Source organism: Lampetra planeri, chromosome 5 (genome assembly GCF_965212315.1).
Source record: "Lampetra planeri chromosome 5, kcLamPlan1.2.h2, whole genome shotgun sequence".
Classification (NCBI taxonomy): Eukaryota; Metazoa; Chordata; class Hyperoartia; order Petromyzontiformes; family Petromyzontidae; genus Lampetra; species Lampetra planeri.
This window is the reverse complement of record NC_136111.1, coordinates 8460594-8487246: the sequence shown is the minus strand read 5'-3', so window position 1 is coordinate 8487246 and position 26653 is coordinate 8460594. Positions and strand designations below refer to the sequence as shown.

Here is a 26653-nt window from a genome sequence, read left to right as displayed (position 1 = left end):
TAATAAATACATAGGATTGATGAAACAAAGTCGTTGTACTATGAGACCTCCTTTACCAGTGGCAAAATATAGTAATAGGTTTTTACCCTTTCAACTGGTACAAAAACTGACACCTTTATACAAGGCATCATGTTTGCAATAACCACAACACAAGCAATCAAAATCCAAACAAAAAGAAACAACTCTGATGATGATAATGATATGCCCTGTCCTTGAAGTTGATTTGTCCACACCCGAGACAGCTTTTCTTAGAGCCTAGTCTCCATTGGTGTTGGACCAGATGACACCTTGTATAAAGGTGTCAGTTTTTGTACCAGTTGAAAGGGTAAAACCCTACTACTAAAAGTCGTTGTACTTACGTGCCCAAGCTTAATTTGTGTTTCGATAAAAAAATAATCTGGCCACGTCTCGCACCCCCAGAAAGAGCGTCACGCACCCCCAGAGAACCACTGATTTACAAGGAACTCACTTCCTAACTCCTGTCCTCAACCGATGGCAACTAAGTACAGATTCCGAAGAAGGACGATTGCCCGAAACGTTAGCCTACACTTGCATGCTATCTTGTATGTTATAAGGCGGTGTTAATTACATGCGTGGTGGCTTATTGTTGTGATAAAGGGAGTCACTCGGCCACTTTTCGCTTTCATCAACCACGATATATCCACTGCTCGATGAAGGCAACCGCATCACAGGCCTTTCAATGCCACGACGCACCCGGCTCTTTCACGTTTGAGCTGATTTCATCGCTCCGTTTCCACGGTGGATGCGCTCTCGACGAGAGAGCCAGGCGAGGTCACAGGTCACAGAGTCTCCTTCCTCCATCACTGAACGACACCGCCCCAACAGACATTTGAGCCACCAGCCTCCACTCTCATAACCATCGCCACTCTCATGATCGATCCACTGTTGGATGAAGGCCTCTGCAAGCCGTTACCACGTCTCTCATGATTCCCGCAAATTCGACCATCCGTCTTAGCTCCTCCTCCACGCGAGCGGTGATTCCATCGCTCCATCTCTTGCAAGTGGATGTGCTCGCAGTATGCTCATAGCCTAGAGCCGAAACGCTTATTGGGCCCTTGCTGCTGAAATAAATTCTATCGGAATCGAATCTCTCTCTCTCAGACGAGTTCCCCTCCTTTGGCTGCGACTCCGTCATTAGTCTCGACCACCGGTCATCGTTCCTTCATGGGGACTGCAGGTCTCACTTTCAAGGGGGAGCTGAGTTCCACGAGGGAGACCGGATTACAGTCCGTTTAATAATAATTTCAAATTGTAACGCTCACTCTCGAAGAGCAACCACAGACAAGTGGGAAGACAGCCAGGCGATTCGCTGGCGTTAATTTCTCCCCCCACCCCGCCTGCCCCATGTTCTGTGGTCCTCTACATATTAAGGCATTTTAGATCTCGACCCTGATGCTTGCTGTATATTTGAAGCGTGCGTGTTCTCCCCGTGGTTGCGTGGATTTTTCTCCGGGTTCTCCGGTTTCCCCCCCCACATTTAGAATCAACACGCGTTTAGAGTATTTGTCTGCTATACATTTCCATATAATAATACACTTACGTTGAGCTATCATTTGTGACCAGGTCGCTTCTGAAAAATAGTTATCTAGCTCAGCGGGTCTTAGCTGGTGAAATAAAAAAAAATAGTTTCGTTTTAGTTTAAGTAACATTCTGACAACATTTGAATTAACGCACATCCTCATTTGATAAAGGTCACGCGTTGTGGCGTCGACGTTACGCACAGAGACCAGTTCGCTTTGTGGGTTCGAGCCAACGGAACGAACGTCACGTGGCATTGTCCCTTCCCTCAAAAGAAAGCTGTCGTTCCTCGCAACGGCTCCCACCTGGCACCTGCGTATCCACCTGCACGCGCTTCCCCCCCAATGGAAAGGGTAAGTGTCGCGCCGATGACCTCGTGCCTCCTTGTGGTCGTGTTGTCGGCCGAGCTTCGTCGTAGAACAATGCAACGACGACTTCCTCGTGGCCGCTGAACGCGTGTGAAGTCTCGCCTGAAAGGCGCATTCATTCTCGCGATGCCTATTTATCGCCGACAAACGTTCCCCTTACAGAGGTGCCACCCCCCCCACCCGAACACCCACACACCCTCCATTAAATAGCACTTCGCGAGACAATGAAGAGCGAAGTTTGCCATGCACGGCAAAACAATGGGGAGGCGGAGGTGTTCATCGTCAGCTTCGTGTGCCACGTGGGCGGGTGAAACGGGGCCTCCTACGGTTACGACGATGTCTTGAGTTTGCCTACAAAGGCTGGGCATTGTCTCCAGGAATGCGAGCAATGTTTGACATCGCGTGCGGTACATCCACCTCATGAAGGAAAGACAGAGATGCCTCTCTATTGTAGCCTTACAGACCGTCCTCGTGGACGGGGAGAAGTTTCCGGCGGGTTTCTCTTGTTCGTCTTCTTTAAATAAAGTTTAACACGGAGGCTTTCGCGACCAATATCATCCATAATAGAGGGTTTTTTTGGGGGTTAGATCGCGTAAATATATAAATGTGTCGTTAAAACCCGCCACCACCCGACACAGCCAACTAGTAAGGGTTGTCACGTAAACAGAACGTGGCCAATTCGTCACTGGTACAGCGCACCGATGTGTTGGAGAGCAAAGCCACAACATTTACAATCTGAGTACGACGTTTTGCAGTAATTACAACCAGCTTCATCAGACGACAATCAGATTTGGGGAGGTCCAGGGCAGGAGCGGACAGCACTTGCCATTGATGTTGGATGTGAATCATGACTTGCCTATAACCTGCACGAGATTTATTCACGAGATTAATCGATTAATTGACGTATCGCTACCAACAACAACAAAGTCACACAACAGCCGCGTGTCACTGCGGTCATTCGATTAAAGTTCAAATCTTGGCCAGGGGTCGAATCGACCTATCATCATCCTCCCAACCTGGGTCGATAAAGCATTGGATCCAGTTAACATGCAACGATGGACCAGCGTCGGCATGTGGTTGGAACCTGTTGAGCCAATAATGGCCAAATGTGGCACAAGATTTCACAATTACTTGGGTCGCCTTGCGTAACATACTTAACACACTGCGCCCCGCACCCTCTGCCGGAGTCATTTAGCATTTGCAATTTGAGACTTAACGCCGGAGATAAGCAGCTTTTGACCTTTGACCTTGAGAGATATTTGCATTCGATGACGTAAAGTGGACAGTTTGACTTTGAATAAGTTCGACTTTCCTTTCGCTGGCGTAATTGTCACGCACACAAATTGGAAGGCAGATCCAGGACGACCGCTGTCTAAACATAGACCGAGGTCCAGCGCTTTCTCAATACCGGAGCGGCGTCAGAGACAAGTTCAAAGTTAATTTGCATCACCGAGTGAGAACCCAAGAAGACCCACGCAAGAGCCACTTTGGTTGCAGTAATCAGATTCCTGCTTTCGCAAGACACTGAGCCAACCAACATCGATGAGAGCCCTGGGTTCTAATCCGGGTTTCAGCCGTTCAATCGCGATTAATCCGGATTGAGATGACGATATGATGGTCTCAGCGCGGTCACCAATGTCTGCACGCAAATGTAACCGCACTGAAAATGTTGATTTTCACGTAATTCAGGATATTCCAACTCCGATTGATTCATTCTAGATTTGAAGCTTTCGTGACTGCAAGGATTCATATATAATAATAGAAATAATAATATTATTTCTATTATTTATTTTTTATTTTATTTTTTACCTACGTGACTTTACCGAAAAAACCTAAGAGTCCGATTGATTAAACCACAGGGACTCCTCTATTTACGAACGAGTTAGGTTTCAGAGGTCTGTTCATTAGTCGATTTGTTCGTAAGTCCAACGTTACTCCTGTCAATTCCTCACATGTTGTACAGAATGTACACGAAACACGGAGAATGGCTTAAAAAAGGTGTATGATGTCCTGTAGATGTAGATGCCACCGGTTCTTCACGTTCTGCAGATGTAGATGTCACCACCGCCATCTATTACGCAGGCGATTTCACTTACGACTCTCGGTCCGAACAGGCAACTGGACATGCTGACCGGTTTGTTCGTATCTCTGAAAGTTCGTAAGCCGAACGTTCGTAAGTAGAGGAGTTAATCGACTTCTCTTTTGACTGTCAAGCGATGGCCACCTCGAGTAAGGGGCCGTCCATAAATGACGTCACGCGATTTTAGACGATTTTTGACCCCCCCCCCCCCCTCGTCACACGGCGTCACAAAAAATCAGACCCCCCCTCAAAAATTACGTCACAAAGCTCTGCCCCCCCCTCCAAAAAAAATAAAACATGCTTCAAATCGCTTTAAAGTATTGTCACTGAGGTGCGTATTTAATGTGGCGCTGCACTCTGATGTTGTAGGAGAGAACATTTATTAAAAAGTATATTTAATTAAGTAGAACGTGTTGTCTATATTTATTTAAAGTTGCGCATTTTGATGTGACGTCACATTTCTCAACCCCCCCCCTCGTCACACATCGTCACAAATGTCTGACCCCCCCCCCCCCCAGGTGCGTGACGTCATTTATGGACGGCCCCCAAGGGTCGGGGGTGAGAAGGTGGCATCAAGTTCTGTGATGTCACCATCCAAGAAGCTCTTCGTCTTGCACGGAGTGGTGCACTGCTTTCTGCGAGAGTTACGAATTGAAATGTCTTCCACAACATTAGAAGGCGGCAGTGAGAGCACAACACGCACATTGGTGGGTGGAGGGGAAATAAAATATACCTTGACGTAAAGAAAGCGCTGTGTGCCCCCCCCCCATGTCTTGCCACTCTTGTATCTTTCTAAGTCGCCTTCTCTCGCCATCTGCCTTCTCAATCTTTGCCGTCTCTCTCTCTCTGTTCCTCCTCCTCCTCCGTGTGCTCCATCCACGCTTTCGTTCTTTTTCTCTTCTCGCCAACCCCCTTCGCTGGAACAAACTTGCCCCTCCGCATTAAACAGTCACATTCGCTCACGAGTTTCCGCTCCTCACTCAAAACTCAACTTGTTCCCTAGCTAACCCCATAACCACCTCCCCCCACCCCCTTAATCTCCCCCCCCCCCCGAACAACCACCTTATATTCATATTCTATGACTATCACTCATCAACCCCATTCATTCATTCCATCCGTCATCATTTACTGTCATCAAATTCGCTTTCACGTAATTCACGCAGCACGGATTCGCCCCCATTGCTTCCTCTCATCCGTTTCATTCACCTCATCCGTACCGTTGACATTCACACGCTGTGCCCGGTGTTAATTGTTTGTAAGGCGCCTTGGTTATGGCGCTATATAGATTACGTTAAGATAAGATATTGCAATGATCAGCAGAAATATAAATAAATAAAACGTATTAATAAACAATCAACATCAAAGGAATAACGAGTCTCTCTTTTTTGTATAACGACATTTATTGTCGACATTGTACCTACTGGGCCGCATCAATGTTTCATGCGGGTTCAAGTAACCGTCAGGGGTCGACTCGCTCTATCATCAACCCCGGGGTCGATAAAGCAAGCGCTACTTCGTGGGAAGTCAACAATGTTCGTGCTTTCATGAAACCTGTACCCTGCCATATTACTATAGTGGGAATGCCACGATGGCTGAGATGTTATCTCCCTCGCCTGCTATGCAAGAGGTCGGGGGGTTCAAGCCCGACCCTGATGCCTGCTGCTGTATCTATGGAGCGTGCGTGTTCTCCACGTGGTTGCGTGGATTTGTCTCAGGGTCCTCCGGGTTTTCCCCTCCACATTTAGAATCGTACATTTTCGCACGATAAGCAACTTCGTTGAGCCATCGTTTGTGGCCACTTCGCTTCTGAAAGAGAACTGTACAGCTCAGTGGGCCTTACCTGGTAAATTAAAATGAAAAGTTGTCAAATATGATGGATGGTCGCTGCCCCCGTTGGACTTTTAAAGACGAAGGCCACCTTGCCTGAGTCTCTGCCGCCCCCTCGTGGCGTAAACTGAACCCGACAGCATTAAGGACCGCTTGGATTGGACTAAGGGGCCGTACATAAATTACGTCACGCGATTTTGGACGATTTTTGAACCCCCCCTCGTCACACGGCGTCACAAAAAGTCAGACCCCCCTCAAATATGACGTCACAAAGCTCTGCCCCCCCCCCCCCGCAAACCATAAACATGCTTCAAATCGCTGTAAACTATTGTCATTGTAGTGCGTATTTAATGTGGCGCTGCACTCTGATGTTGTAGGAGAAAACATTTATTTAAAATTATATTTAATAAAGTAGAACGTGTTGTCTATATGTATTTAAAGTTGCGCATTTTTACGTGACGTCACACTTCTCAAACCCCCCCCCCCCCTCGTCACAAATGTCTGACCGCCCCCCCCCCCCTAGGTGCGTGACGTCATTTATGGACGACCCCTTAGTCACAATTGCTACCAACCAACAATACCCGACATTCGTCACTAAGTGATGTCACCACGGCGCCACGTGAAGTTGTCGAAGGCTCGCTGACCAGGAGGTCTCGGGGACAAATCCTGGCGCCACGCGCTGGCTGACTGAGATGGCCGCTAGATCCACCACCTGTGTCCCCTACTGTGCCAACTTGCTGCGCTTTATCCACCCGGCGCACCGCTCGTTCTTGTGAGCGTCGCTCCTCGGCCATCCGTTGTTGCTGGAGGGCGGCTGCCTCCGACTGCCCAGTAGCAGCGTCCTTCACGATCCTCCTCCTCCACAGAGGCCGATCTTGACACCACTGGCACATAAGTCCACTCAGCCCCACATCCTCCCGTACCACATCAGCTCCATCTCTTCTCCAGCCCGTTACAACCCCCAAACACGACTAATAAAGACATTGTAAGGCGACCCGTCGCGATAACGGTGAATGAAGGTAGCGGATATCTCCGACAGCCGAGAACTTTGCTCCTTGGCTGGGCAAAGTCCAGGAGGGGTTTTAAAGTGCTGAGCAGAGATACAGAGGCCCCGGCAGGAGAAGGGAGAGGGTCTTCAGAGGGAATTGCGTTGGCGTTGAAACGGCGCCGAGGACAAGAAGGAGGACACCCAAAAAAGTGGCATTTGGGATCATGGCGAGCCTGTGGGGTCTCCTCCTGACCCTCGCTCTGGTCGTGGGACATGCGGTCGCCTTCTCGGTGAGACGCGGAATCGGTCGTACGGGGTTTCTCCGCGCGTGTTTATATATCATGTGTCTAACGTGTATTTATCTCATGTGTCTAACATGTAATTTATCTCATGTGTCTAACGTGTGTTTATCTCATGTGTCTAACGCGTGTCGCGAGGATGGCCATCGCCCAAGACCGTCAGCAGTGGGGGCAGTTACAGGACAACATCGCAGGGTGGACATGTGCACACTATCACTGCTACTGTGGTTTTGGTGGTGTGTGCGGACATGTGCACACATATACATATATAGGATGACTGTATAGGGTAGAATTATATAGGATCCCTAGGTTTATCACGGATAGGCGGACATTGCACTCTAGTTGTAGTGCCTTACGCCGATAATTCCTTTCCCGCTCCGTGTCAGCCTCGGCAGCGTTCCGACAAATGTCGAGTGAGGGAAATGAAGATCGGGGATGTGTGCGTGTGTGTGGTGATGGACACGTCCTAGCTTGACATGAGGGGTTGTGTTAAACAACGGTGAGTGCTGAGGTAGAACAGAGACGAGGTAAAACAAAGCGATGCCTGCTGCTGTGTATTTGGAGGTTGCGTGTCTCTCTCTCTCATCATCATCACGGTGGTTAGGAGATGTTAACTACCTCGCCTGGTATACAGGAAGTTGTGGGTTCGATCCCGACCCTTGATGCCTGCTGCTGTGTATTTGGAGGTTGCGTGTCTCTCTCTCATCATCGTCACGGTGGCTAGGAGATGTTAACTACCTCGCCTGGTATACAGGAGGTCGTGGGTTCGATCCCGACCCTGACGCCTGCTGCTGTGTATTTGGAGGTTGCGGTGTCTCTCTCGCAGTGGTCGTGTGGATTTTTCTTCAGGTCTTGCGGGTTGTCCCCTCCACATTTAGAAACGTGACAAGCCACTTCGTTGAGCTGTCATTTGTGGCCAGGTCGCTTCTGAAAACGAGCTATATAGCTCAGTGGGCCTTATCTGTTAAACTATTTGTTTTAAATTTGTATTGTTTGACTGTGGAATAATAATAATAATAAACGCGTTGTGTTGATTTATTTTCCAGGTGAAACCGGATGGACAAATAGGTACCGTTACATTCTTTTCACTCTTCTTCATGTTTTAATTTACGAATAATGCACAGTCATGCAATGTCTGGCGGGCAAGGATTTGGACAGAGCAGCTATAAAATCAGCGACTCGCCTTTGAGTACGCGTGCGTGCAGAGGGGCGGTGCTGTGAATGTCATCGCAAGAGAGGGCCAGCAACTTGCGAAGTTGGTAATAGAATGTGGCAGAAAGGTAATAAGGGATGTAATGTGGAAGATGAGGTTGCCATGGGTGGGAGCACGTGTTGGAGGAGGGCAGGTCACCGAGAGGGGCAGTGCCACCCAGAGGGGCAGCCAGAGAGGGCAGTGACCAAGTGGGAGACCTAAGGCCAGACGGAGGTGATGTTGACAGTGCCGGATGAAGCTAGTGCGGGGCCTGTAGCATATGTTCTAAAGGGGCCCTAAATTATACCAAAAAACCCCATAAAGATTAAAACACAATTTTTTTTACTTGCATAGTAAAGTCATTGTATTTTTTAATTCGCTACACAGCCATATCATACGACAAATCGCTAACCTTAAACACCCAGTCGTTCATAAAAGTTGAAGGCAGTATAGTACTGTAGTAATAGAGCAAGTGCAGAATCACTCAACCGGAATTGATAGCTCGAAAGCATTTAGCGCGGGGCCCGTAGCTTCATATGTAGCTACTACAAATGGAGCTACAAATGTAGCTACATTTGTTGCTACATTTGTAGCTACTTGAGCTACTGGGATAATCCGGGGCACTGGGTGTTGATGCGACTTTGGAGGGCGGGTGGCAACTTTACAACAACGGGCAGAAGGTTCAGGAAGCGATGGCACCAAGTTTGCGGTGCCACAATATTCAGGGATTGCACGGCGGTATCGCTGCAGTGAAGTGATGTTAAAACAATGGGGAGGAGGAGTGTTGGAGCCGAAAAGTCACCGGAGCGCGCCTGGGTCTGACCATGAACTTTAAAAGTTTTTGTTTTCGTGAACGATTGTCCTGTCCCACAGAGGAGGACCTTGATGATGTCATCGACATCCCTCAGATCAACCGCGGTGAGGCATCGACAAGCAGACACGTCAACACACATGAGTCAACACTTAGACACAAAACAAAAAGACAAAGACCCCCCGTGTAGCCTTAACAGACTGTTGGGGCAAGTGCTGTTAGCGAGCACCTATGAAGGCCGGCACGGCACACAAGGGGGTGGGTGGCCAACACCACGCCCGGCCGCCTTTGTCTCCCCAGTGGTGATGTTTACACACCACACCAGGTACTCATTTGAGGCTGAGTCGACCTAGGGGATGCCCAGGACCGGTTCAGATAAACCTCACACACACAGACATGGAAATACACAGTCAACACGTAGACACACATACGCACAAACACGTGAACACATAGACACACACACATTAGCACACAGTCAACATACACACAGACACGTGAACACATAGACATGGCAACACAGTCAACATAAAGGCAAACGCAGATACATCAAAGCATTGAGAGACACAGACATATCCACATGCAGACACGTTAACACATAGACTCTGCTAAATGACGTACAGTAAAACTGAACATCATGAACATTCACATCAGTCAGTCAATCAGGGCCATTATTTTATTTCTATTATTATGTCTGTTATTTTATTTTTTATTTTTACCTACGTGACTTTACCGAAAAAAACAAACTAAGAGTAGGGCCGCTCAGTCTGTAACGCGTATCGACACGTCCCTGTTACGAACCCTCGTTGTGTTTTGTTTCCAGATGTCATGGTTCGATTGACTCAGGGCGATATCCTCGGGCCATCGTCCCCGGTAAGACAAAATATCAAAAACTCATTAAATTTAATGATAATAATAATAAAAACCTCACGCAACTGCACTCGATCTCACATCACCCACCATCCGACTGCAGCAAGCACAGCAAACACAAATCACTTCGTCGTCTTTCCCTTCCCATCAACCGCAAGTGCGGCACATCTGGCAGTGCATCATTTGAGCAGGATTGCGTGACGCAGGCCAATTGTCCGCTAATTCACGTTGCGACTTGGCTACGTACGGTGTGAAAGAAGTTCAACAGACACACACCCGTGACTTGTATCCTCCACAGCGGTGTATGAACCGCAGCATCGCTACGCGCCGTCTGTTCCACGGCGAACGTAAAACATCTGCCCTGTGTCTCGCTTTCCCCGGCTCATCGGTGCAGTGCCAATTGCCGTGACAGCCTTGAACGTCAACAACTCGCGTGAGACATGGGTCCTGCGCGTCGTAGGCAAACTCGACATGATCGCGAGCGTCGGAGTCGATTGCAATCGACGCATCGGTGATATCATCAGCTGCCTGATAAACACATTCCTGCGGAGGGAGCTGGTAGGAACACGTTGGGTTGCTCGGTCAATGGCCAGGGTCAACGGCGGCGTGGTGTATTCCGCAAATATGCCCGACTGTGAGGGCGGGCACAAGCCGGCGTGAGTAGGTTGAACGTTGAGTTTTATAAGGGCACCACGGGGTGACCAGCCCCTCCCCACCCATCCAGCCCCACCCCTCCCACCCCCCACCCTCTCCACCCAGCCCCTCCCCACCCAGCCCCTCCCTCCCCACCCAACCCTCCCTGCACGACGGACACAATAATCCCCTATGGGCTGGTGTAACCAGGAAGTTCCTACCAGTATACTTGTTGTAATGTAACATTCGTTGCCATGTAATAGTTGTCGGGGCCATATGGTAGCGGATATCATTGAACTCCGGTCATCCTCACAGCGGCTTTTGGCTGGCAATCCAACAAAGGTGGTTCCTTGCAACGCGCGCTTTCAGATGCGCTTCTGTTGCCGTCTGGAATGCTCTTCCTTCCGATATTAAGAAGTCACTGCAACTATTCAATTGTTAATCTAGATTCTAGATTGAAAACTCATTTCTTTAGAACTGATCTTCGTGTTTAGTTTGTTGTCGTTCCCTCGCACCTCGGATTGGCCACGGTTGGCTACGTACGGTGCGAAAGAGGTTCAACATACATCATGTCCACGAGATGACCGCTATACTACCCACGCGAGTTCTGTTATCATGTGGACACGAGCGCTGCAGCTGTCTGTCGGGGTGAGTGTTTCTGCAGAAGGAGAGGAATTCCATCATTGGCGATGAATACATATGGCCCATGCCCATCCCATACATCCTCTCCGACAACCTGGGTGAGGACCGTGTCACTCGAGCCCACGTGTGTGTGGATTAGTGTGTGTGTGTAAGGCCTCCTGCCAGCGGGCGTTCGACACTTCACGTGGCCTCAAGGTGCACGTGGCCTGGCACAAGCGTCGTGGTGACGTCACCGCCACTTAGTGGCGAATGGCGGTTGTTGTTGTTGTGTGTAAGACTATATGGGGGAGGGCATCTTTGTCTTTGGATTATTTGCCTTGTGGGGAGCGGTGGCGCAGCGGAGAATGCGCTCCGCTACGAACCCGGCTACCCGAGTTCGAATCCCGCTCACGGACAACACCAATGACGATTATTTTAACTGGTCCTGGGCCTCTGCTAGGTAGACTCAGCCTCAAATGAGTACCCGGTACGGTGTGTAAACATCGCCGGCCACCCACCCCCTCGCGTGCAGGGCCGGCCTTCGTAGGTGCTCGCAAACAACACAGAGTATGAACACTTTCCCCAACAGTCTGTTACAGGCTGTGTGTGGGGAGTGGCGATGCAGTGTTTCTCACACTGCGCTGAGAACCCAGCGACCCGCGTTCGATTCCCGCTCACGGATGGAATTGGTCTTGCATCCCAATGCAGGGGTCATCTTGAGAGAGTCTGGGGACTCGGGCTTTGCTGTGTGAAGCTTAGGACGCTACTATATGTTTATTGACGTTACCCAATAGCATTGCGAGAGACGGGTGTTCTGATGTAGCAGCGGCACATGGGGCCAAACCCACTGCAACGAAGGCAATCGTCCGTTACACCTGGGAGTGGTTGCTACAGTTACCTCTATTTATATCATCTATAATCACTTGAGATTATCAAGTCTTATCATTAGTACTATAACGCAGCGGAGTGATTTGCTTATTTGCTTGAGTGGTTTACATTTTTCTTCGAAGGACAAACGATGTGCAAACTTGATGGGACAGTGTCATTTGCGTGTCTTTATTGATGCATGTTTTGCCGAACCAGCCCAATGACCCCACCACGCCTCACCACTCACTCCTCCTCCTCCTCACCACTCACTCCTCCTCGAGCCACTACCTCATAACGAGACAACGCAAAGAGCAATACGGTGCTATTTTGGAGAGGGAAATAACTCTGACACTCTTGTGTCCGTGGATGGCCGACGCAAGTTGTGTGTTCAGCTTCTCTGATGAGAAAAAATAAACAAAATAATTTCAAAGTTACGGCCCAAGCGCGTCATAAACATGGCGCCATCGAGACCCCTCACGGAACAGCGGGAAGATCGTGGCTTGGTCATGATGACGATTGACCGCATTGTGGTGTAACTCCTATATATTTAAGACCACATAATGTCTATGCAGTGGCGTCGCTATATATATATATTATTGCGGCCTGCCAGAAACTCACTTTGCGTTATTTTTATGTCTGGCCAACAAAGTTTAAACTCTTGCGGGACAGCCCCGGCAAACGCGATCTTTACCCCTACGTCCCCCGGGTTACCGTGAACATCTTCATCCAACTACCCCTTCCCTCCCTCCCTCCCTGAACCCCCATTCATAACCCTTCCTTCAACAAACACTTCATCACCTCTCCAATCTCGCCCCCCCCATCCCCCCCCCCCACGGTGACCCAGACCTGAACGCCAAGGGCGTCATCCTGCAGGCCTTCGAGCAGTTCCGACTCAAGTCATGCCTCGACTTCAGACCTTACGCGGGCGATCGCGACTTCATCCGCTTCCAGAAGCTCGGCGGGTGCGTGCGTCCGGGGCGCGCGGCTCGCCTCACCGACACAAGCTCCACCGAACCAGACGACCAAAAAATCTTGATACCATGACCCGCAACGAGCCCGAGCAATCAAAATAGCAGGAATAATTTTTTTTTTTCGAATTCGGTATATATATATTTTTTTAACTCGATATTTCAAGAGCCGCAATGCACCTTGGTGAATACGAGACGTCGGTCCTTAATAAATAACGTCACGAAGCAGCCCTTAAAGAGGCGCATGCTGGTCCAGAGCCACAGGTTGCCGACTCCTGCCCATGGTAAACTGGACTTCCATGGTAAACTGGACTTCCATGGTAAACTGAACCCAATGGTAAACTGGATTTCTATGGTAAACTGGATTTCTATGGTAAACTGGACTCCCATGGTAAACTGGACTTCAATGGTAAACTGGATTTCTATGGTAAACTGAACTCCCATGGTCAGGGGTTGGCAACCAAAATACAAAAAAACCCTCAATATTCCAAGAGCCGCAATGTGAGTCCTTAAAGAGACGCAGGTTGCCGACCCCTGCCCCAGCCTGACCCCGAACTCAAGCCCTACGCCTCGTCCCGAGCCTCTTACCTGAACAACTCGTCCTGACGCTAACCCCAGCTCAAGTCCTAACAGCAGCAGCCCTAACCCAAGCGCTAAGTCTAACCTCGATCGTGTCCTAACCTCTACAGTACACTTACACCCGCACCTCCGATTGGCACGGTTGGCTACGTACGGTGCGAAAGAAGTTCAACATAATACGCACATGCAGAACTCAGACATGCCTCGAAACTCGGAACTAGCCCCCTAATCTCAGTCCTAACCACACTTCAAACCCCAATAGGCTGTTAATAAAGGGATGGCACATCATGATCCTCATCCCCCCCCCCTTCTTATCCCACCTGTTCCAAATTGTGAGGGCATCCCCTGGGAACACAACCCTCGTAACCCCCGCCCCCCTTTGTTTTGTATGATCCCACACCCGTGCCTCCCTCCCAACATAGAAGTTCGTGTCAAGCGTTTCACCACCAGAGACAATGAACCTTGGCCCAGGCCAATCCCGACGATGTGATAACAGACGGCAGAGATATCTCCTCGTCCCCTTGCTGTGATAAGGCACTGTGCGTAGATCGCACGCACGCACGCGTAACCACGCACCCCTACTAATTATCGAGTCAAGCCACTGCTGGATGGAAACCTCCGCACGCAGCGTCGGTCAATGGGGGTTGTTTGACCATACTTCACCACGCTGCTCAGATTGGTGAAAGGGGAGGCCCGAGGAGCCAGTTGAGATGTGAGTCGCCACTCATGTTCGTTTTCGCTGAGACTCAAACCGAGGTCACTGGGTTCATCGGGCAGTGCACTAACCACTGCGCCACTGCTCCACCTCTGGCTTGTACTTTATTAATTAGCACGGTTGGCTACGTGCGGTGCGGAAGAAGTTCAACACACATTTATGCAACTAGGAGGGGACCATTGTCAAGCATTTCATGATTCAATCCCACCTTGATTCGATGAGGTGGTCGTGATGTAAATATGACCCCCTAATCGTGATAATTCAACAAATCTCCGGGGTTGGAGGGCAATGAATCGAAATACCGCTGGAACGGATACAGTAATGCGGCTGTATAATACATTCGTGTAGAGTGCGAACTTTGAACCTCGTGGTCTCAACGGCTCTGACCTTAGACAATTTGCGATAGCAACACCATTCCCCTGGTACCCAGAGTACTGTGACCTTCATGAACTCACCCCCTCCTCACCTTCATCTCTCTACTCTCCTCCACGCACTCTCCTACCTCTCCACTCTCACTCTACTCCCACTCCACTCACTCTCCTACCTCTCCACTCTCACTCTACTCCCACTCGACTCACTCTCCTTCCTCTCCACTCTCACTCTACTCCCACTCGACTCACTCTCCTTCCTCTCCACTCTCACTCTACTCCCACTCGACTCACTCTCCTACCTCTCCCCTCTCACTCTACTCCCACTCGACTCACTCTCCTTCCTCTCCCCTCTCACTCTACTCCCACTCGACTCACTCTCCTACCTCTCCCCTCTCACTCTACTCCCACTCGACTCACTCTCCTTCCTCTCCACTCTCACCTCACTCCCACTCGACTCACTCTCCTACCTCTCCACTCTCACCTCACTCCCACTCGACTCACTCTCCTACCTCTCCACTCTCACTCTACTCCCACTCGACTCACTCTCCTACCTCTCCACTCTCACCTCACTCCCACTCGACTCACTCTCCTACCTCTCCACTCTCACCTCACTCCCACTCGACTCACTCTCCTACCTCTCCACTCTCACTCTACTCCCACTCCACTCACTCTCCTACCTCTCCACTCTCACTCTACTCCCACTCGACTCACTCTCCTACCTCTCCACTCTCACCTCACTCCCACTCGACTCACTCTCCTACCTCTCCACTCTCACCTCACTCCCACTCGACTCACTCTCCTACCTCTCCCCTCTCACTCTACTCCCACTCGACTCACTCTCCTACCTCTCCCCTCTCACTCTACTCCCACTCCACTCACTCTCCTACCTCTCCACTCTCACTCTACTCCCACTCGACTCACTCTCCTACCTCTCCACTCTCACCTCACTCCCACTCCACTCACTCTCCTACCTCTCCCCTCTCACTCTACTCCCACTCGACTCACTCTCCTACCTCTCCACTCTCACCTCACTCCCACTCGACTCACTCTCCTACCTCTCCACTCTCACTCTACTCCCACTCCACTCACTCTCCTACCTCTCCACTCTCACTCTACTCCCACTCCACTCACTCTCCTACCTCTCCACTCTCACCTCACTCCCACTCCACTCACTCTCCTACCTCTCCACTCTCACCTCACTCCCACTCCACACACTCTCCTACCTCTCCACTCTCACTCTACTCCCACTCGACTCACTCTCCTTCCTCTCCACTCTCACTCTACTCCCACTCGACTCACTCTCCTTCCTCTCCACTCTCACTCTACTCCCACTCGACTCACTCTCCTACCTCTCCCCTCTCACTCTACTCCCACTCGACTCACTCTCCTTCCTCTCCACTCTCACTCTACTCCCACTCGACTCACTCTCCTACCTCTCCACTCTCACCTCACTCCCACTCGACTCACTCTCCTACCTCTCCACTCTCACCTCACTCCCACTCGACTCACTCTCCTACCTCTCCACTCTCACTCTACTCCCACTCGACTCACTCTCCTTCCTCTCCACTCTCACTCTACTCCCACTCGACTCACTCTCCTACCTCTCCACTCTCACCTCACTCCCACTCCACTCACTCTCCTACCTCTCCACTCTCACCTCACTCCCACTCCACACACTCTCCTACCTCTCCACTCTCACTCTACTCCCACTCGACTCACTCTCCTTCCTCTCCACTCTCACTCTACTCCCACTCGACTCACTCTCCTTCCTCTCCACTCTCACTCTACTCCCACTCGACTCACTCTCCTACCTCTCCCCTCTCACTCTACTCCCACTCGACTCACTCTCCTTCCTCTCCACTCTCACTCTACTCCCACTCGACTCACTCTCCTACCTCTCCACTCTCACCTCACTCCCACTCGACTCACTCTCCTACCTCTCCACTCTCACCTCACTCCCACTCGACTCACTCTCCTACCTCTCCACTCTCACTCTACTCCCACTCGACTCACTCTCCTTCCTCTCCACTCTCACTCTACTCCCACTCGACTCACTCTCCTACCTCTCCACTCTCACCTCACTCCCACTCGACTCACTCTCCTACCTCTCCACTCTCACTCTACTCCCACTCCACTCACTCTCCTACCTCTCCCCTCTCACTCTACTCCCACTCGACTCACTCTCCTACCTCTCCCCTCTCACTCTACTCCCACTCCACTCACTCTCCTACCTCTCCCCTCTCACTCTACTCCCACTCGACTCACTCTCCTACCTCTCCACTCTCACTCTACTCCCACTCCACTCACTCTCCTACCTCTCCACTCTCACTCTACTCCCACTCCACTCACTCTCCTACCTCTCCACTCTCACTCTACTCCCACTCCACTCACTCTCCTACCTCTCCACTCTCACCTCACTCCCACTGCACTCACTCTCCTACCTCTCCACTCTCACCTCACTCCCACTCCACACACTCTCCTACCTCTCCACTCTCACTCTACTCCCACTCCACTCACTCTCCTACCTCTCCACTCTCACCTCACTCTACCCCTCTCCATGCACTCTCATACCTCTCCACTCTCACTCTACCCCTCTCCATGCACTCTCCTACTTCTCCCCACTCATCTCACTCTGGGGGGGGGGGCACGGAAGAGCGGTTAGCCCCCAGCTGGTAAAAAAAAATCCACTGTCAAGTGTCCACGTACGAGGTCAGGTGATGCGTTACCCCTGCGTCCCCCCGACATTGTACCGTGAAGGGGCACAGGGAAACTAGGCCCTCATGCGGTCCCCTCGCTTTAATCATTGGTCCTTGCCATTATTGTCGCTCGGATGGCATAGGCCCTGGTGCAACAAGGCCCCTTGTCCAATCCCACCACCACCACCACCACCCTCCACCCCTCTTCATATCCCGTTGCCTGGGCCCCTCCGGCCCGTAGACCGTGGGTGCAGTCGCACCGCCTGCGCGCCCCACGATAGCTGCGCCGCTCATTGCCTGCTCGCCGTGTCCCCGCGACAGGTGCTGGTCATCGGTGGGGAACGTCCGCGGCGGACAGGAGCTGTCGATCGGTCAGAACTGCGACCAGAAGGCCGTGGTGGAGCACGAGATTCTCCACGCGGTGGGGTTCTGGCACGAGCAGTCGCGCTCCGACCGCGACGACTACGTCACCATCCACTGGGACGAGATCTTGGCCGGTGCGTGAGCGCTTTGTCGGACGGTGCGAGATTCCTCCGGCAGCAAATGCTGCTGCGATGCGAAGGCGGTCGGGGAGCAAATGCGCGCGTTTCCAAAATAAGCGTTGGTGCGCTTGTGTGTGAACGCATCCCGAGACGCTGGACACAAATCGGTGTGCGTGTTTAGTTTACGGAGGGAGAGGCACTCGCGTCACGGGCAGAGGGGAACAAGCAAATGAAGGTCTTGAGCTTGTGACACAGCGATGACGGTAACACGACAAAACATCCCAATGTAGCAGAAACCATCGCGAAAAAAGAGACTCGAGTCTCGGCGAGCCTTGGGAATAAAAATAATAATAATATTCGAAATAGTCCTCCGTGTACAAGTGGCGAGAACTTCAGTCCGTTTGACGCCCGAGGGAAGTTCGCATGCGACGTGACCCGTGCGCCGAGCACCTTGCTTTGCCGCAGTTTGGCTCAGGGGCAACTCGTGCCCGCTCCGGGCTTTTGACCTTTTCGTTGACCCCCGCCCCGCGCGTGCCTGCGTGCGCGCAAAACAGGAAAGGAGAACAACTTCGAAAAGTACCCCGACGACGAGGTGGACAACCTCAACACGCCGTACGACTACGAGTCGGTGATGCACTACGCGCCGCTCTCGTTCAACAAGCAGGACGGCGTGCCCACCATCACCGCCAACATCCCCGAATTCGACAACGTCATCGGCCAGCGCCTCGACTTCAGCGGCTACGACCTGCTCAAGCTGAACCGCCTCTACGGCTGCAGTGGGTTGTCGCTCGGCTCGCAAGTCACGACCCGGGCCGGAGATTAACGGCCCTTATTCGGTTCGCTGCTAGGCGAAGGACTCCCCAGGGTCGTGGTGGATGGGGGGGGGCACGTTGGGTTGAGCGTACTGCTTGAACGACGCTGCGTCGTGTGGGTTAACGAAGGGACGGGAGGGAGGGGTGGATGGTACTCGCCACCGATGATCGCAATGGTTCCGGGAATCCAACTAGAGGGCTTCGGGCCACAATGTCCGTGTGAACGATGATTTTTTTTTTATTTTGCGTTTGGCAAGAGGCTCGTAAAAGGCACGAACCGTAACAAGGAAGGGGAACGGTTGGGTGGGGGGTACAGGAATTTTGCGGACCGAATTACGAGCTCAGTGCTCCTGGGTTCTGGGAAGGGGGCTCACTGCCCCCCCCCCCCCACTCACGCAGTTAGGGACTGCGAGCGGAAAGTGGTAGGTGTTCATATGGGGAAGGGAAGGTAAGGGAAGAGGAACCAAAGTAGAGGGGGGAAAGGGATGGGGTAGGGGGAGGTAGGGGAGAGGGGGGGGAAGTGCGCCCTGGTGAGTGGGTACGTGAATCGGTTCAGTGCCCTCGCCTTCACCCGCTGCCACTGAGCGGCATGGTGAAGTATGGCAGCACAGGGATGTGTGATTTACTGAAAGTGAGAAAAAAAATATCCCGTTTCCAAACTGCAAGCTTGTTTTTGTTATGTTCTCCTTCAAGAGGGCCTTATCTGCTTTGGAGAGCAGGAAGAGTAATTGAATGCAGTGATTGGTTGCAAGTGTTCCCTCCAGGCACATGTTAAGAGACGCTTGGACATTTCACTATCTTTCATCATCATCACACTTTGGTTTCTTTTAAAGCTGTCGTCATCATCATCATCATAGTCATATTACAATCGATGCATTGAAAGGCGTTTGTCATTCTGCTTTTAACTTGACAACCAAAGGTGGTGGAGGGTGGGGAGGGCTCTTAGAATCAACCCCCGTGTGCTCACCAGGCGCCGGTTTATCATAATCCACAAACACTTCCAATCCGTCGTCGCCACCCGTTTACCGGCGTCTCCACCGTTGAAGCAGCAGCGGGGCTACGGGTTCCTCGGCGGCTGAAATTTCAAAGCTTTATCCCGCTGCCCTCATTCTCTGGTCGTTCGCCGCTCCTCGACCCCCCTCCTCTCTCCCGTCCCAGCCTCGACCACTACACTGCTCGACCAGTGCGACTTCGAGGAGATGAACATCTGCGGGATGATCCAAGACCAGCAGGACACGGGCGACTGGGTCCACATGTGGTCAGGGGGCCCCAACGGGAACGACCACACAGTGGGCGGGAAGTGTCCAGGTGAGACCTCTATCTGACCCTGACCTCCCTGATCCTCGGCCTTTAACCCTGACCTCCTAAACCTGACATAACCCTGACTGACATCGTGACCAAAGACCATAAACTTCCCATCGAAATGCTCAACTCCTGACCCTGAATTGAACTCCTAACCCCTCGCCTGTTGACGAACTCCTGACCCTGAACTAACCTTGAACATAAACTCCTGACCTCTGACCTCCTAACAAAGACCTTCAAAATACTATAACCCTGGTCTAACCTTCACACTGACCCTTAACCTAGAACCTGGTCAAACACAGAATGTGACCATAACGGTGATTCTTACCTCCTCACCATAAACGGTATGACCCTGAACCTAATCTAGAGTTTAACCTGACCCTAACCCTGACCCAGCTCTAACCCTCACCCTGCTCTAACACCAGAACCACACCCTATCTCACAATTGGATCCCAAATGTGGAACAACACTCTAAACCTCTAACTATTAAACTATTTACCTTGTTTTTATTTTACCAGGTAAGGCCCACTGAGCTATATAGCCCTTTTTCAGAAGCAACCTGGCCACAAATGATAGCTCAACGAAGTGGCTTATCACGTTGGAATTTATAGCAGCCAAATACTCTATGCGCATGTTTCTAAATGTTGGGCGGGGAAACCAGAGGACCGGGAGAAAAATCCACGCGACCACGAGGAGAGAGACACCGCAAACTCCAACTATACAGCAGACGTCAGGGTCAGGATAGAACCCACGACCCTCCTGCATACCAGGCCGGCCCCTCAACCTCCTAACACACCGCGACCTCTGACCCTGGCCCCGGCAGGCAAGGGCCGCTTCATGTTTGTGGACACGAGCGTGGGCGAGGCCGGGAGCTCAGCGCTGCTCGAGTCGCGCATACACTACCCGCGCCGCAGCAGCCAGTGCCTGCAGTTCTCCTTCAAGATGAGCGGCAGCGACAAGGACGTCCTCGCAATCTGGGTCAAGCTGGACGACGGCGCCGGCGCTGTGCGCAAGATGGTGAAGATCGGCACCGTGCAAGGTGAGCGAGCGACGGCCGGGGCCGGGGGTCCACAATGGCCGGGTCGGAGGCGGCCGAGCCGGCACAAAACCGAGGGGCTCGGTGAAACGGTCACGGATTCAGCGACGCGATTCAATCTGAGAATCGGTTACCGTTTTGTTTGTACCACCTCGTCGACGTCTCTACCCTGTGTCATCTCTGTCCTGTTGTCTCTCCTGTCTGTCTCGCGCGTATGAATGAGGAAATGGATGGATAATTAATGCTTATTGTTGATATATCGTATGTAGTTTGTATGTTTTTTTGTAGAGAAAACTGGTTGTTGTATTTATAAGGCATGTCAATCCAATTTGAGATGTAATGATATGTCAAGCATCGTAAATATATTAAATGATGTCTCCCTATCTCCTCGTTTCCGATCCATCTCATATTCAACTCCCCGGTCTCACCTCCACCTCCCCATCCCTTTATCCACCTCCCTGTCTCCTATCCACCTCCCCCCGTCTATTTCCCGTGCGTCTTCAAGCCTCGCAATTGAACCAGTGGGAGATGGCTCACTTCGTGCTGCCCGCCGCCGTCAAGTTCCGCTACGTCTTCCAAGCGGTGCGCGGCGCCTCCAACGCCTCCGCCGCTGGCGGCATCTTGCTGGACGACGTGAGCCTCTCCGAGCGGAACTGCCCGACGGGGGTCATGCGCATCCCCGACGCCGTCAACCTCATGGAGACTTCGGTGCCGGGAACCATGATCTATAGCCCGGCGTTCGTCAGCCCTGAGGGCTACGGCTTCGCCATCGTCGTGTACCCGCACGAGCTCAGCTCGTCCAACGCGAGCCACCTTGGCGTGCGATTCCAGCTGCTGAGCAGGCCCGACGACGACGTGCTCGAGTGGCCCGCCGCCAACCGCCAGGCCGTCATCACCATCGTCGACCAGAACAGCGACGTGCGGCTGTGCATGTCCAACGTGCGGACGTTCCTCTCGGACGACACGCGGCTCGTCCAGAGTGAGTTTCGTCTGTCTCCTCGCCTTCCTCCCCACCCTTTTTCCATCTGTCTGCCTACATCTACCTTCCCTCTTTTGCCGGCTATCACCCGTCTTACCCATCTCTCTCCTGCCTCTATACCTGTCTCCCTGTCTGCATGCCCATCTGTCTGCCTCTTTGTTTACTTGCCTGTCTGTCTGCTTGCCTTCTTGTCCACCTACTTTGCTGACAGTCTGTCTGTCTCTCTGCCTATATTTCTGTTTGTCTGTCTGCTTACTTATGTCCCTGCCTGCCCGTCTTGCGGGGATGCACAGACACGGACAAGCTGTTCTGGGACCGTCCTTCCGTGACGGGCAACTTCGATCCACAGTGCAACTGTTTCCGCGGGCCGCTGCTGGGCTGGCCCACGTTCATCTCGCACGAGTACCTACGCAAGAGGGACTTCCTCAAGGGCGGAGACCTCTACATCTTCGTCGAGTTTAACGGCGAGTGTCCCCCGTGCACGCACGCGGTGGTCCGCTCTGCACAAGATAAAATGGCACACTGTGCATTTCATTTTGGACTGAGCAGCCTCCTGATCCCCCAGAGATTCGATGAATTGTCATGAATCTTCTTGAAAAAGAGACTTCTGGTCACAATTGACTCTTCCTTGGTTAGGTCACCTATCAGTCTATCTACTGTATATATATGCACGTGTCTGCGAAAAGTGTACAAATAAGCATGCAGAGGTGCACACTGGGAATTACACACAGAGAGAAAGAGGAACACATGAATCAAAGAACACAAATTAGAGACATCGTATGCGTGAGAAGACATCTTCATGAGAACCCCTTTCTTTACCCCTCCAACCACAACACCGCAGCTTAACAACAAGGTCTCTCTTTCTCCACAGATCTCACTCACCTCAACAAGACGGAGGTGCCGGTCGCACCCGTCAACGCCATCGCCACCGGCGACGACGTCGCCGTTGACGACATCGTCGCCAACATCGACGCCGCCGCCGCCGATGTCATCGCCCCGCGGGAGCCGCTCGCTCCGATCTCGGGAGACGGCGCCGCCCCGGCTCGCGGGGCCGCCGGACGCGCGCCGATGGCGGAGAGGCTGGCGAGGTCACGGCGCCACGCCGACGACTCCGAACAGGCGCAGCGGCTGGGCACCTGCGAGCCGAACCCGTGCCGCAACGGGGGCCTGTGCCGGGTGGAGGGCGGGCGCGCCAGCTGCAGGTGAAAGCGACCGAAAAGAAATAGAAGAGTAATTCTAGATTTGAAGCTTTCGTGACTGCAAAGATTCATATTCTTAGGTTTTTTCGGTAAAGTCACGTAGGTAAAAACATTTAATTAATAACAGTAACATAAAAATAAAATAATATCATATAATATAATAATATAATATTTTTATTTTACTTTTATTAATTTAACATTTTTACCTACGTGACTTGACCGAAAAAACCTAAGAATGTGAATAGAGCAGTAACCGACCGACGTGCATGCCGGTGCTGCGTTCACCTTGTGGCACGCAGGGACAGCTGCTACCTCGGGGACGCCCTGGCCACGCTACAACGGGGCATTGAAATGGTTGAGATGAGATGGTGGTGCTACGATTTGTCGAGGAATTTAGGCAAGCGCCACTGTGCGTGCAAATCCTTGTCCTTAAGGATGAACCGAATCATCGATGTGAAATCACGATTCGCAGAGCGTGCCGAGAATCGCCGAAAGATTACAGCTACGAGAGGCACTACATTAGCCACAATGGCTTGACTCGAACCGTGAATTGTGGCAACTGAATCACAAAGAGTATGTCGTGTGGCATGCGTTGTGTGCTGTCGTGTCAGCTGGCATGCGTCGCAAACACACACGGCTGCGCATTGGTCCACACGCCGTGTCATTTGTTGTGTATTGTATTGTCACGTGTCGCATTGTGTGTCACGTGTTATGCCATGCACCGTGTGTCTCACAAAGATCCCCCTATAGCCATACACTATTGCAGCAGGTGCTGGTAGCCAGCATCTGTTCACAGGTCCGGTACGACAGACGAGGGGGCGGTGTGGCCAGCAACACGCCTGGCCGCCTTTGTCTCCCCAGCGTTAATGTTCACACATCGTAGGCCAAGTCGATCCAGGAAAGGGCCAGAACCAGTTAAAATAATTGCTATTGATGTTAGTCATGGCCGGGAATCCAACTCGGTTGTTACGGTTCTAAACGCAGCGTGCCAACTACTACACTGCTGCTCCCCACTGTGGATAAAAGACAAAGATCCCCCGTATAGCCCTAACAGACTGTTGGGGCAAGTGCTGTTAACGAGCACCTATGAAGGCTGGCACGGTACACGAGGTGGTGGGTGGCCAGCGCCACGCACGACCGTCTTTGTCTCCCATGTGAGTCGACCTAGGGGAGCCCCAGGACCGGTTCAGATAATACAATCGTCACCAGCGGGAATCGAACCCGGGTGCACCGAGTTCCCGGCACAGCGCACTAACCGCTACACTACAACTCCCCCCCCCCCCCGTGCCCACTGTGGATCTCACGCACGCACGCAGGTGCCCTTCGGGGCGCGCGCTCTGGTACTCGGGCGAGCTGTGCGAGACGTCGCGACTGGGCGGTGCGCTGATGGGTGTCGCCCTGGGTGGCGTGACCACCCTGCTCATCACCTCGGTGCTCGGGGCCACCTTCCTGCGATCGATGAGGCGGCGGCGGCGGCAGGCGGCGTCAATCTGACGCAACAAATGGGGGGGGGGGGCAGCCGCGTGCACGAGGGAAAGAGGAGCCGAGGTGCAGAGAGAAAGGGATGAGAAGGGATGAGAGGGATGAGCGGGGAGGGAGGAGAGGCAGGGAGCAGGGAAGGAGGAGGGGGCGGGCGCTGCAGGGAGAGGTTGAGGTAGTGGCAGTGAAAGGTGACGTTTCTTAATTATGGTTTAGTTGATGACAATTTTAAATGCGGCTGAAAATGCTGGCGATGTAGATCTTCAACACATGTATACATGGCATTGATCAATCGCTGAATATTACATACTTTCTGCACAGTCTCGCTGTGCTTAGATTAGCGGTAGCGACGTCTTTTGTTTTATGGTCTACAATGAGTGCATTACATACATTTTCAAAAATGCACATTGCTGCGTGTGATGATAAAAGCAACCAAGGGAGCTGGCAGTCCGACGGCACCACCGACTCCGGCTGGCCAGAATCGCCACTGAAATGCATTACCCATCACCTCCTGGGGTGAACAATTGGCCCATTTACACTCCCAAATCTTTGGGCTTTCCCTCCATGCACAACTGGAGGGCCTTTGGGCCATTCAGCACAGCAAATCACGTAACAATGAAGTGTTTTATCACTGGTCCACCACGCTTCTGCATCAGTGTTTCCAGGAGCTGGTGGTTAAGCAAATATTATTAAATGCTTCTCAACCAAGTTCACATCGGGGGAGGTAATTTGCCCCATTGCCGATGGAGACGTTGGAGCATTGCAGTAAAAAAATCGGAAAATAAACATTCACCAACACGTGAACCTGATGTATGTTGAACTTATTTCGCACCGCACGGAGCCAACCGTGCTAATCGGATGAGCGGGGGAAAGCACAACAAAATAAACACAAAAAGCAGTTATGAAAAATAGTTTTAAATTTAGATTTAAAAGTCAATAGTTGCAGTGACTTCCTAATATCGGAAGGAAGAGCATTTTTGTTGGATGATTAGCCAAAAGCTGCTGTGAAGATGACCAGAGTTTGCATGATGGTTTATGCTCCAGCAAGGTATTGTGGTTCATTTGTGGCAAGCAATTTGTAATGAGTGCGACCTTCATTTGTATTCGTTCACCAAACGGAAGCCAATGCAGCTCAGCAAGCCCGGGCTGACACGGTTGGATTTTGCAAATAATTGTGTACAAGCTGCAGCCAGTGCCGGATTAAGCTAGTGTGGGGCCTTTCGCATATGTTATAAAGGGGCCCTAAATTAAAATAATATATACATTAAAACACAAATGTTTTACTTGCATTTGCTATACAGCCAGATAATACGACATATCGCTAACCTTAAACACCCAGCCTTCATAAAAGTTGAAGGCGGTATAGTACTATAGTAATAGAGCAAGTGCAGAATCGCTGAACCGGAATTGATAGCTTGACAACATGGAGCGCGGGGCCCTTGAAAGTGCGGGGCCCGTCGCATTTGTAGCTACTTGTGCTACGAGGATTATCCGCCACTGACTGCAGCTTGCTGTTTTTGCCATACATCCCGTAGAGTAGTGAGTTGCAATTGTTGATACTATGCTACACACCACGGTGCTGGCGATGTCACCAATCAATAGTGGCCGAATGTGTCTTAGAGCCCCGATCTAAAAATTGCAGAATTGCAGAAACAATGTTTTAAAATAAAACAGAAGCAGCAGTCCTCCACGATTGGCGATCATCGACTTAGACTATGGACATGAGATGACCGACAGATGCACCTTCTGTGCTGCCCACTGTGCCACCTTGATGTACGGCCCCCTGGCGCTCCGCTCATTGTGAGCATCGCTCCACCACCCTTAATTGTTGGAGGGTGAATGCATCAATTTGCATGTGTTAGATTAATGCAAATTACTGCATATGCTAATGACACGTGTATGCTCATTTAATAAAATATTGTGAAATATTTCACCAGTTGAAT

General features: G+C 51.5%; 1 protein-coding gene across 1 annotated transcript; it reads left to right on the top strand.

Annotated features, from left to right (window-relative positions):
• The first annotated feature begins 6869 nt into the window (after window positions 1-6869).
• On the top strand, window positions 6870-26643 carry MEP1A (meprin A subunit alpha). Its single transcript, XM_078594319.1, has 14 exons — window positions 6870-7092; window positions 8148-8169; window positions 9167-9211; window positions 9925-9974; window positions 11269-11344; window positions 12937-13054; window positions 17743-17918; window positions 18458-18679; window positions 19874-20023; window positions 20841-21056; window positions 21559-22032; window positions 22326-22496; window positions 22904-23234; window positions 24548-26643. Exons 1-14 carry the CDS (start codon window positions 7027-7029, stop codon window positions 24723-24725), a joined length of 2295 nt encoding a protein of 764 aa, XP_078450445.1. The 5' UTR covers window positions 6870-7026; the 3' UTR covers window positions 24726-26643.
• The last annotated feature ends 10 nt before the right edge of the window (window positions 26644-26653 follow it).

What these genes read in the sequence shown, in the direction of transcription:
- MEP1A (XM_078594319.1), top strand. Translation starts at nt 7,027, where the DNA reads ATGGCGAGCCTGTGGGGTCTCCTCCTGACCCTCGCTCTGGTCGTGGGA. An exon ending in TCCTCGGGCCATCGTCCCCG is followed by an intron (nt 9,975 to 11,268) that starts GTAAGACAAAAT and finishes GTGTTTCTGCAG; the next exon opens with AAGGAGAGGAATTCCATCAT. An exon ending in GGCGGGCGCGCCAGCTGCAG is followed by an intron (nt 23,235 to 24,547) that starts GTGAAAGCGACC and finishes GCACGCACGCAG; the next exon opens with GTGCCCTTCGGGGCGCGCGC.